The sequence below is a fragment of the Neolamprologus brichardi genome, chromosome 15, assembly GCF_056152115.1.
Source record: "Neolamprologus brichardi isolate AB-2024 chromosome 15, ASM5615211v1, whole genome shotgun sequence".
Classification (NCBI taxonomy): Eukaryota; Metazoa; Chordata; class Actinopteri; order Cichliformes; family Cichlidae; genus Neolamprologus; species Neolamprologus brichardi.
In genome coordinates, this window is record NC_142118.1 from 32,792,263 (window position 1) to 32,805,225 (window position 12,963).

A 12,963-nucleotide genomic window follows, 5' to 3' on the forward strand; every position below is an offset into this window, starting at 1 on the left:
TACCCCACCCTATCCCTCCAGCACCACCCCCCCTTCATCTTCAGGATTACAGCTAGGAACTGTGGGAACTTTAATTTTTTAAATGGACTTTTTTTTCCATGTCCAGACCATCTCTGCTGAGCATGGAGCAGAACTGAGTGGGGAAATTACAGCCTATTACTAAGCAAGCAAACTTGGATTTTAGCCTCTACTAACATCAACATGCGTGAGCTGACATGCCTGCGTCGGCTCTCTGGGTTTATCTGTACTGGAGACTCAGACAGGTGAGCAATGGGAAGCCCGGCTGGCTTTCCTTGTTGACAATGGGATCTAGTGATCAGCAGTGCAGGCTTTGCAGTGGGACGAATGCTGAGTGAGCCCGCCTGTCGGATCTGACTCAGGACAAGATCCACAAAGGGGCTGAACGTTGTGTGTGTGTGTGTGTGTGTGTGTGTGTGTGTGTGTGTGTGTGTAGGACAGGAATGACAACAAAAAGGGCCAAAATATCCATGCGTGTTAGAGGAAACTGTTGTCATGATTGTCAAAAAACAAAACACGAAATCTTAAGAGGAATGATTCATAGGTGTAGGAATGGCTCGCATGTAAACAAGTGTGTATGTGTGTGTGTGTGTGTGTGTGTGTGCGCGCACGCGTGCAGGAAGTACTGAAGCGCAAAGGGGGAAGCCGTGATGAGAAGCTCCAGGAGAAATTAAACAGATGATAAACAGTTATGTAGGCTGATGCATGTGTTTGCGTTGGCCTGTATGTGTGCCACAAAATAGCCGTGCAGCCACTGCAGCATCACACTCTCACCCAGATCCCCTCCTTCCTCCCTCAGCCTCCACCTGCTGAGACTGTTACATAATCAGTGTGGAAACTACTGCTGCCATCAAATTCAACGGGGAAACACTGAACTCTTTTAATTTTGTAAAACTTCATGAAAATTTCACTTGTGTTTTTTTTTTTTTTTCCCTACAAACAGTGCACGTGTTTTTGCTTTTTTTTTGTGCTTAGAGATATTATAGCTTGTTTTGATTTTTGTATAGATATATATATACAGTGGGGCAAAAAAGTATTTAGTCAGCCACCGATTGTGCAAGTTCCCCCACTTAAAATGATGACAGAGGTCAGTAATTTGCACCAGAGGTACACTTCAACTGTGAGAGACAGAATGTGAAAAAAAAAATCCATGAATTCACATGGTAGGATTTGTAAAGAATTTATTCGTAAATCAGGGTGGAAAATAAGTATTTGGTCAATAACAAAAATACAACTCAATACTTTGTAACATAACCTTTGTTGGCAATAACAGAGGTCAAACGTTTACTATAGGTCTTTACCAGGTTTGCACACACAGTAGCTGATATTTTGGCCCATTCCTCCATGCAGATCTTCTCAAGAGCAGTGATGTTTTGGGGCTGTCGCTGAGCAACACGGACTTTCAACTCCCGCCACAGATTTTCTATGGGGTTGAGGTCTGGAGACTGGCTAGGCCACTCCAGGACTTTCAAATGCTTCTTACAGAGCCACTCCTTTGTTGCCCGGGTGGTGTGTTTTGGATCATTGTCATGTTGGAAGACCCAGCCTCGTTTCATCTTCAAAGTTCTCACTGATGGAAGGAGGTTTTGGCTCAAAATCTCACGATACTTGGCCCCATTCATTCTGTCCTTAACACGGATCAGTCGTCCTGTCCCCTTGGCAGAAAAACAGCCCCATAGCATGATGTTTCCACCCCCATGCGTCACAGTAGGTATGGTGTTCTTGGGATGCAACTCAGTATTCTTCTTCCTCCAAACACGACGAGTTGAGTTTATACCAAAAAGTTCTACTTTGGTTTCATCTGACCACATGACATTCTCCCAATCCTCTGCTGTATCATCCATGTGCTCTCTGGCAAACTTCAGACGGGCCTGGACATGCACTGGCTTCAGCAGCGGAACACGTCTGGCACTGCGGGATTTGATTCCCTGCCGTTGTAGTGTGTTACTGATGGTGACCTTTGTTACTTTGGTCCCAGCTCTCTGCAGGTCATTCACCAGGTCCCCCCGTGTGGTTCTGGGATCTTTGCTCACCGTTCTCATGATCATTTTGACCCCACGGGATGAGATCTTGCGTGGAGCCCCAGATCGAGGGAGATTATCAGTGGTCTTGTATGTCTTCCATTTTCTGATGATTGCTCCCACAGTTGATTTTTTCACACCAAGCTGCTTGCCTATTGTAGATTCACTCTTCCCAGTCTGGTGCAGGTCTACAATTCTTTTCCTGGTGTCCTTCGAAAGCTCTTTGGTCTTGGCCATGGCGGAGTTTGGAGTCTGACTGGTTGAGGCTGTGGACAGGTGTCTTTTATACAGATGATGAGGTCAAACAGGTGCCATTCATACAGGTAACGAGTGGGGGACAGAAAAGCTTCTTACAGAAGACGTTACAGGTCTGTGAGAGCCAGGGATTTTCCTTGTTTGAGGTGACCAAATACTTATTTTCCACCCTGATTTACGAATAAATTCTTTACAAATCCTACCATGTGAATTCATGGATTTTTTTTTTCACATTCTGTCTCTCACAGTTGAAGTGTACCTCTGGTGCAAATTACTGACCTCTGTCATCATTTTAAGTGGGGGAACTTGCACAATCGGTGGCTGACTAAATACTTTTTTGCCCCAATGTATATGCATATACGGAGGTATATCAAAGGGTATTCATGGACTGTAGGCTGGGAGCATAATCCTGTGAGTGCTGCACTGCTGGGGTTTCCCCACATTTCGTTTCACTCTTAATCGAAGCAAAAAAAATGAAACTTTTGATTTGGCTGTGAAGTTTTTGGGGCATTAACAGTGAAAATGAATAAGGAAAATATAGATGTGGGTCGTGCCCATTAAGAACTTGCCAACTTTTCTCTACCAATGCAAACAGCTTACTGGACTGAATTATGGAAATCTGAAGAAACGATGCGTACTGACAGTTTAACAAATGGAGGCCTCAGTAGCATGTGGAAGAACACTGCCACAACAGCCTGGCACTTCCTCCTCATGCTGGTCATCATCTTGGTCACACACTGCTGTGGGATGGCATCCCATTCTTCAACCAGCATTTCTCGCAAATGTGGTTGTGTTGGTCGCACAACCTGCATCTCTCTGCATTGAGATAACAAGCCTTATTTTTCAGTGAGGGAGATGCCGCCCTGCCCCATCACACTACCTCCACCAGAAGGTCCACCAATCAGCACAGTGTTGTCCAGGTCCTCTTAAAGCTTTGATCCTACAATCCAATAGTTGTAGGCAGAATCTGGACTCTTCGCTGAACATAATGTACCTCCCAGTGTTCAGGTCCCAGTGCATGTGTTGCCAATGCCAGCGTAATGGTGTAGTGTAATCTTCTTGGGACACCCACTTCATGGCCTGTCTCTGACATCCCAGACACCAGCTTGAAGTTGCCCTATGGCACGGGCCCTTTCCAGATCAGTCAAACGTGGCACTTTTAGAGCAGACAGACACCACCTGACTGCTGTAGCAGGGACCTTGCTCACAACTGCTGCTAATCAGGCACCCGATTGTTAGCATCTGGGCTACTGGAAGCTCAAAACAAGAGTCAAGAAGAGTTTTAATATTGTCAGAGAAGATTTGCCACATTTTTCATGGGCACAACTCACATACTGAACTATTCTGCTCAACCCACGAATGCATTTTCTTTACAAATGTGGCACCATTTCAGAGGAAACAGGCTCTCCAACAGTATAAGATTTATTCACAGAAGCATTGTTGCAACAAAGAAGTAATCGACCAAACCCAGATTTCCTTCATTTATGTGCCAAGTTTAGTTCTTGGCACTTAAAGAGGTTAAATAAACAGAACCAAACTCAGTGTAATAAAGTAGATACAAAGAGATTCAATCAGACCAATTTAGATACTCTAAACAGGGTGAGGAACAAACACTTGTAAATTATCTAATAACAAAGAAAAAAATCTACAGTTTGCTTAGTAGTTAATTGAATCTATTGTAACAGCAATCAAACCCAAAATTACTCAATATCTAACTCACGAAACTAAGATATATAAAGAACAAAGATAAATGACTCTAGCTATCTGCCCTATGGCGTCACAATACTTGGTTTGTTCCGATCAGCACCTCCTGTATTTAATAGCACCGCATGCTGGAGGAACAGCCCAGAGGCCTCAGCAGCCAAACAGACTAAAATGAGTCAAACCTATAAAAAACCTATAAAAAATAATGATATGCATACACTACATATAAAACAATTTCAGTAAATGCAAAATAAATGAGCGTGCTGTATGAGATCACAGATTGTGTTTCCTCATTTAGGGTTACGTATATGAGCCATGTGTATCAGGTAACTCAAGGTAGCTCAAGTATATTGTGTAAAGTGTGGCTGCATGGAGGTTACCACCTTCATCACAGCACCTTGTCTTCTTCCCTCTATTTTGTTACACAAATAATGAGATTTGTTTTTTAGTTATGCGATCTTTCACCTGCCTCTTCACATTTCTCCCACGTTTTTGCAGTTACAAAAATCTAAGCAAATTAGTAATGTGCAATTTAAAAGCTAAAATGTGACATGCATCCATTAGGTTGTCTGTAGTAACATATTAGTCATTTTTTTCCGTTGACCTTTCATGCACTGTGGGTTTGTTTGTTTTTGTTTGTCCTTGGAAACCTTTTTGTTTACCGCTTTGTCTCTGTGTTTAGAACATGAAACAAATTTCATTCAAACGTTGGAAAGTGCTTCAGTGTTTGTTTTGTTTGGTCCATCTGTTTGTTTGCACCCATATTTTGGTAACGTAGTTTTCTACATGTTTCCTCTGTTGTTCTAAGAGTCAAATGAAGGGAAGGAGGCATGTTGTTTTAGTGTTTACAGTTACAGAAAGGATTTTGAAATAAAATGCCTTGCTACACACATGCACACCCATATGCTTGGTGTGTGTTTGCAGACTAACCATGTGTTGTTTATGGTTTTGTCATGTCTACACAGTTTAAGAGGATGCTGAACCGCGAGCTGACACAGCTATCGGAAACAAGCCGCTCAGGGAATCAGGTGTCAGAGTACATCGCCAACACCTTCCTCGGTAAGTTAGAACTTTGAAATCTTGTGAATGCAACGACTGAAGAAGGATTTTCAAATTGATACCACAGGTGTATCTACTACGAGGCTGAGGGGAAACACTGCCAGTAAACTAATTTGCTTCTTTGCATCTCCTGTTTTTCTTTTTTGCTCTTCAACATATTTGAATGTTAGGAGGTCTTCTTGTATTTTGTTGGAGTGGATAAAAATGTGGTTTTAGGATGAATAGGGACAAAAAAAGAAGACAGAAAGATCAAATGAGGCTTTTTTAAGAAGGACAGGGAAGGAGAGGATGACTTTCCAAAGGAACAGGGAAAAGGGAATTTTACTATAAAGAAGAAGGGAGTCATTGTGAGGGAGAAAGGATGTGGGGGTTTTTCTTGTACATGGAAATGAAAAGAGCGTGTTTCTGAAAGAAGGTGAGGACTGTGTTAACAGGACAGATGGAGAAGGTGAGGATTTTTCCTTTTTCTGAAAAAGAAGGAGGCGGGGCTGCAGACAGCATTCCCGGACACATTGTGTGGCGTTGTCACGGCAACAGGGTGCACATTATTCAACGGCGTGCCGTATGAATAGGAGGCTCAGTGTTCAACAGCCCTTCCGGCAGGATGGTCCGGCTGAACGAGGATGGCGCTGTCAGTCGGACGCCGTTTTGATATGAGTGCCTCTTCTTCAAGTCTGGCTGCGTTTGGAAATGAGCACCATGGTTTTGGGTGTGAGGAAGAGAAGGCACTGTGAGAGAGGTGAGAAAGGCCAGACAGCGCCTCGTGTGACGCTGCCACTCAGATCGCTGTGCATCCTTAGGTGCCGTGTGCTCGTATCTGGATTTCGTGCCTCTGTGCTAATGAAGCACAATGATTGGAAAATACCGAAGAGGATGTGTGGACGTGAGGTAAAGCTGGCTGTCCGTGATGTCACAATGGTATCATTATTCCCTTGGTTTGTACCCCCCAAAAAATGGATGAGTCGTCTTCAACACAGCCGTGTCTGCTGGGGCAGTACCTCTGAGTCAACAAATCATGTTGAGATGATGCTGATACCGTCAAAGGAAACCTTTTGGTGTTTTTGTGTTTTTGCCTCAAGGACTACGCTCTCTAATTTGGGTTGAAAAACAAAATCTCCTGCCTTTGATCTTAATCAAGTGTTTCGGAAAACAAAAGCACAAGAGCTTTGTCATCAAACTGCTGGGAAACAGATGGTTTTTAACCATCATCGTTACGTTTTTGCTGCTAGTGTTCTCCACCTGCTGCCGTAAAATGTGTTTTCATGGTGTTTTTGTGCAATACTTACATTAATTGTGTTTAGTTGGCCAGATCTCTCAGCAAGCCCTGCAAAACCAGCAATATTGTTGCTCCTTTTAGCCTTGTTTTATTATCTCAGCTACAAACAAATAGATTTCGGGTTTCTGATCAGGTGGTGTGAACTGAGTCTGTGTTATTCATGCCGACCTCGCTTATGTGTCATTATACTGCTGATGAAGATGGGTTTACACATGTTTTCCGTATGTTTAAGTTCCTTTGTGCAGGAATTCATGTGTTTAGGAAAATGTCAGGTTGCACAGTGATGGTTTCCTGAATTTTAGCTCTGTGCACCACTACAGGGGGTTTGAAATGAAGCAAAGGATGCAACTGACATGCATACTTTAACCATTTAGGATTTGCCACTATTTATATACAGTCTTTGTAAGTGGAAAACAGTATCACAAATATAAATTAATTGCTTAAATTCATGGATATCAACAAAATGTGGATTTCTGCCTTTATGATTATTTACTGCAGGCTTTCTGTTTGTTCAGTAGTCTTAGCTTAGTTTAGCTTAGTTTGTAAAATACTTTACTTCTACATTGCTTTTACACTGATGAACCCTCAGTATTTTCTCTTGATAATTTGTCTATACAGTAGCCCTGGGAGTGGAGTGTTTTGCATCCTGCTGCACGCTGTGAAAAAGTTCTTCTTCTTTACCATGGACAGGATCCTTTGAAAATCCTCTGTAGTCTTTCATGGATGTCCAGGCTTTTCTTTTTTTTTCTCAGGTTTTCCATAAACTGTTGGTTGTTGAGGTGGACTTGTATTATCTATGTTAATAGCAGTTGTAGTAACAGCTACTGTTCACAATGTGTCAACTAAAGTCCTAGTAAGTCTATAAAGTACACCTAGTGGATGTGACTGCAGCAACAATTGAAGAATCACAATTTCCAGCTGCAGTATTGAGAATTTACAGAGTTAAGTGTTTCTAGTAGTGCACTGATTACTAAAATATTGACAGTATTAGTAGTAATTGTAGCAGTAGCTAAAAGTATGCAGACATTGACACATCATCATATACTTCCCACTGTCTAGGGCAGATCTACAATAGTTCTACAGTGATAGGAGACCACAGCAAAAGCAAAATTATTGTGATTTTGTGCAATAAACTTGTAATGTCATTGTCTCTGAAATGGTTGTTGCAAAAACAGGGACCAGGTCTGCAGCCACTTAGAGTCAGTTCCTGTCTTGAAAGTAAATTTGGGCTGTTAAGGCGGAGCATTGTGATCGAATGGCAATAAGATGGAGTCAGCCTCCTATGGGTTTGCAAATGAATGGGGTCAAATTAGAATTTACATCCAATATGTAAAATGTTTGTGACAATATGGTGATTAACTATGACAAACTGGCAAAAAAATTGCAAGTCGGTTGCAAATCCGTCCACCAATAGTGATGTAGTAGCTGCGCAGTAATACTAGCATTCAGCAGCCAAGCTTTTACTAGGAGTACAACCACTTTGCGATCAATTGAGTTCCCAATTCCAAAGAAGCGCATCACAAATGAGGTACGCTCATCGGTGCATGGTTACTGAGATGGATTGCACCGTGCCGGCTGCGTCTGTCTGCATTTTTAAATCCGACAGTACCTTTTTTAAGAACTTTGCCAATCTCTCTGCGAGTGATTGCAGTGAGGAGGTTGTCGTCCTTTTTTTAGGTTCATGAACAGCTGCTAACAGCAGTGTGTCTAAATGACAGTCAGACCCACATTATGTGGAAACAGGGCTGCTTCATAGAAATGGCTACATTGTGGACAGTTTGGTGATTCAGTTTAACAGATCTGAGAGAACTTGGGATTTTTTTGCGTTTGTCAGAGTAAAAAGCTTTGCAAAGATAAGAAAACCAGCATGATTATCTCCCTCTAAATGTAAGGCGGGTAGAACTGAATAATCAAGTGGCTGTGTATTTTAAATTGGTTGAAGACACAAGTGGATGCAGTGAGCACTCTGTCATGGTTTTTCTAACACCTACAGATCTAATGAATCACATCTGGCCATAACATTACGTGTCTGTTCATGTTGCAGAGAAACAACATGACGTGGAAATCCTTTCTCCTCCTCCGAAGGAGAAGGAGAAGAAAAAGAGGCCGATGTCACAGATCAGCGGTGTGAAAAAGGTCACACAAAGCCCGGGTTTGGCGCCTGCCTCCATCCCTCGCTTTGGAGTCAACACACCACACGAGAACCTGCTAGCCAAGGTGGGTTCGCGCATACGCTGCAAAGACAGAAAGACACAAACACACCTACAAATGCGCTGTGTCATTTACATGCTCTCTTTTATTTCTGCAGCAATTTGAGGATATCGATCGTTGGGGTATGGATATATTCAAAGTAGCAGAATATTCTGGAAACCGTCCTCTGACAGTGACCATGTACACCATTTTCCAGGTAGAAATCTGTTCGCTCCACCAAAGACCAGAATCGACCCAATTTGTGTCTCATGTTTATTTTGAATGCTCCTCATCAATGTGACAGGAGCGAGACCTTCTGAAAACCTTCGATATCCCAGTTGACACCTTCGTCACCTTCATGATGACCTTAGAGGACCACTACCATGCAGACATAGCTTATCACAACAGCATCCACGCAGCTGATGTGGTGCAGTCTACCCACGTCCTCCTCTCCACCCCGGCTTTAGAGGTGAGCAAATAAGGCATTATTTAACCCTACCAGCTCCAGGGCTCTGATCTCTCAGTGGACCGAGCAGAGCTCCACCTACTTTTTCTTCTGAATAAATTAATTTTCTCTTCCTCGTTCACCTCAGGTGGTTTTCACAGACCTGGAGATCATCGCCGCTCTGTTTGCCAGTGCTATCCACGATGTTGACCACCCAGGAGTCACCAACCAGTTCCTCATAAACACCAGTAGGCTTCTGTCTTTCTATTTAAACAGCACACAGCTTGGGGTAAATAAGGACAGTTTAAAAGTTGACTGTTAAGAAACTGTAGCTAAAAGCTTAGGATTAAGCTTTTAAAGAGGTATTCCAACAAAATGTCACTAAGGATCAAAAGGTGGCATTTTTGTATCAAATACCAGATATGAACACTATTTTCTAAGTATAGTGATAACTGCACCAATCAGGTGTATCACAGTTAAATGGCACAAACCATCCCCTGCGTGCATGACAGCGGGTCAAGAAGATACAGTAGTACATATATCAGATTGGATAGCCATATTCCCCGAGACCTCAGGATGATAGATTTATCAAACAGTGGAGGCAGACTGATCTGAGTTAACTCTAAAACAATATGCATACCTGTGTGTCACTATTCCACTTTCTCATACAAATACACGCCACGGGTTTTCTATTGATTTTTATTAATTTCTGTTATTTTTGTTCCTTTAAACCTTTGGTGCATGAATTATGACAACCTCAATCAGTATTTTTATTCATCTTTAGACATGAAAAAAAGATTTTTGAACTTCATTTTTTTTAAAACATGAACTTTTTAAAGAGTTTTTTTACATGTCCACTTAGGTGGACAACATATGTTTTGACCACTGTAGTGGTTTATGTGCAAGTGTACCATCAACACTGACACAAATACAAGAACACAGCCTTTGAATAGCTGTCCACTGTAGTGACCACTATGCATTAAAGGGTTATTTCCTTTATTTTAATATGTCTATTTTAATCTATATGGATCTCCGTAATCTGCACATTTATTTTAGCAGCTTTGTTCAGTCGTTATCATTAATAATAGTTTAGATTAATAATTGACGATGTAAATACATTAAAGTTGAAAATTAGCTAAAAAAAATACAGATTAAAATCAATAATAATTACAGCCAAAATATTTTAATATGTTTCCTTAACTTTTCCACTCTTTAAAATACATAGTAATACATAGAAATGATGCCAGGTTGGGTTCTTTATTATATTTGCACACTGTGGCACATGATTTAATTCCCAGTGGGTTGCTGTGAGCTCCGATTTACATCAAGCTAAATAAAGTAGAATTATCTTCAAGGTGTTTTGTTTTTTGTTTTTATGGATTTCTACCTCCATTTCTCCAGGTTCAGAGCTGGCACTGATGTATAATGACGCGTCAGTTTTGGAAAACCACCATCTCGCTGTGGGCTTCAAACTGCTGCAGGAGGAAAACTGTGACATCTTCCAGAACCTCAGCAAGAAACAGAGAGACTCTCTCCGCAAGATGGTGATTGACATGGTGAGAGTGCTGCCCTTTTTATACAATTTATATTATAACATTAGTTATACTGTCCCTTTGAAATTTGATCTTTTCAGTTCAGTTTTTTGTTTGTCTTGTCAATGCTTGCTGATACACTGAAAAGTCGTGTTGGTAATATATTTTTTCCTGAGAACAAAATTGCAGCTTCCTTTTTTTTGCATCTACAACTGGACGGAACAAAGAAAAGCAGAAGGTTGTGAGCTGAACTCAGAAACATAATATTTGCTGTTGCACATCACATTGACATAATGCTATTCCTAGCCGCTCACTCTAACCCCCACAAACATAGTAACATTCAAATTTCTGGTCCCCACAAAGATATGTAAACATGGTACACACACAGACACACACACACACAGATCAGGTGTTGCTCAGGACTGCTGCAGTGAATCTGATAGATGATAACAGCCTGTGTGCATTTGCTTTGTCAGCATTACATTTTGTAACCCAGGCACTGTAAGACAACACTTCACTTCCTGCATCTATCCTTCCTTTTCCTTGTAATCACAAGGAAGTCATCTTTAGGTTGAGCATGAGACCCTTACAATTGTAATGCATTGTGTGTGTTTGTGTGGTTGTTGTCCTCTGTAGGTGCTGGCCACAGATATGTCCAAACACATGAACTTTTTGGCAGACATGAAGACAATGGTGGAGACCAAGAAAGTCACAAGTTTGGGAGTCCTTCTACTAGACAACTACTCTGACCGTATCCAGGTTAGAGCAACTCCTGCTGGCATAACACTTTAATAGTATATATATGTTTAAAAATAATTATTATACATATCTCTATACATTATATTTTTTTCAATTATATACGTGTGCAAACCATTTGTCCATTCAGTGCAATGAGCAGAAGAGAGTTGTTTCTGTACATTTCACCATTAGGTCTTTAATAAAAAGGATTTTGGTACTAAAATTGCTCAATGTGACAGATGAAAACTATGCAGTGGCTCGAAGACACTGGTGTCAGCACGTTTCCATTTTGACCTGTGCACAGCTGTACAGCTTGCACGTTAAACCAGGCAGTCTGTGTGAAGATGCTGCCACCTACTGGACAGATAAGTCATAACATCTGTACAGTTTTGCTGAGTATTGAGGTTCTGATGGAAGTAAAAGGTTTTGATCATAGTAATAAAGAATAAAGTTGGGTATTTACCCTCTCAGTCCAATATATGAAAATCTGTATTGTTTTGTTCTGTGTTCATCTTGTTTCTAAGTAATAAATTGTGTAATTTCTTAAAAAAAAAAAAAAGAGGTAATAAATACCCCACCTCCTTGACAGCACATACAAAATGCAGTTTGTTTGAATAAACAGTAGTTTTTACTGTCAGCAGTGACTGCTGCTCTGAATGGACAGATTTAACCCCCCCAAAAATCAAATGACAGTAACACTGACTTTCTTAGCTTTATGAGTGACTGTTGCCAAAGCTCAAAATGTTTTTCAAACTGAATTTTTTTCTGGATTATTTTTACAGTTGAGATCGCATTGCATCTCTAACATTGCCCAGCATGACACGCCACATCTGACTGCGTTTTTCTCTTCCAGGTTCTGCAGAACATGGTCCATTGTGCAGATTTGAGCAATCCAACCAAACCGCTGGAGCTTTACCGCCAGTGGACGGACCGCATCATGAAGGAGCGTTTCACCCAGGGAGACAGGGAGCGGGATAGAGGCATGGAGATCAGCCCCATGTGTGACAAACACAACGCCTCCATAGAAAAGAGTCAGGTGCTGACAGATGGCAAAGTTAACAGATGTTTTAGTCTCATAATAACCTGTCTACATAATGCTTCCATACATAATTGCAATACAATAAGCAATGAGCTAATATATACGCCTTCGTAGGTTGAATCTAAATGTACAGTGCTGTGCATGTCTTTAGCCACCCCTCATTTCCTTGTGTTTTGTTTCCAAGGAGGCAAACTTTATTATAATCCTTTTAAAGTGCTCTTGAGCAAAAGATTTCTGAAAGTCTTTCAAGGTTTTTCTTAAGACATTTGGATGCTTTTTCACTCACTTTCAGTTCAGGCAATGAACCTGACCTTTTCAGATGGATGTGCTGTGCAATGCTTCTGGCTCTAGAGCTGATGCAGTGGAAGAGTGGCTGTCAAGAAGCCATTCCTAAGGAAGGGAACTACATAAAAGAACAGGACTGAAAATGAGAGAAAGTGCCACAGTGAATATCTGTAAAACACAATGGAGGCTCTTGTCAGCATTGATGGAATTATGACCAAAAGTAAAAGTAAAGTTAGATTTTGATCCATCATGCAGCACCATCTGGAAAGTGTCTAAATGGCACCGGTTTTCTTTTTGAGCATGACAAAGATCCCAAACACACTGCCAATGCAGTAAAAGCACACCTGGATAAAAAAAACACATAATCAAACACTATCAGTCATGGATTGGCCTCCAACGTT

At 41.3% G+C, this 12,963-nt stretch overlaps 1 protein-coding gene across 2 annotated transcripts in view; it reads left to right on the forward strand.

Annotated features, from left to right (window-relative positions):
- LOC102782515 (3',5'-cyclic-AMP phosphodiesterase 4C-like) overlaps positions 1 to 12,963 on the forward strand; it is an 83,166-nt gene that overhangs the window by 64,950 nt on the left and 5,253 nt on the right. For both annotated transcript variants that reach the window (XM_087852718.1, XM_087852717.1), the window contains 8 exons: positions 4,964 to 5,057; positions 8,378 to 8,550; positions 8,642 to 8,740; positions 8,828 to 8,992; positions 9,117 to 9,216; positions 10,370 to 10,524; positions 11,137 to 11,259; positions 12,092 to 12,274. In XM_087852718.1, coding sequence (XP_087708844.1) covers positions 4,964 to 5,057; positions 8,378 to 8,550; positions 8,642 to 8,740; positions 8,828 to 8,992; positions 9,117 to 9,216; positions 10,370 to 10,524; positions 11,137 to 11,259; positions 12,092 to 12,274 — 1,092 coding nt within the window. The remainder of the gene's footprint in view (positions 1 to 4,963; positions 5,058 to 8,377; positions 8,551 to 8,641; positions 8,741 to 8,827; positions 8,993 to 9,116; positions 9,217 to 10,369; positions 10,525 to 11,136; positions 11,260 to 12,091; positions 12,275 to 12,963) is intronic.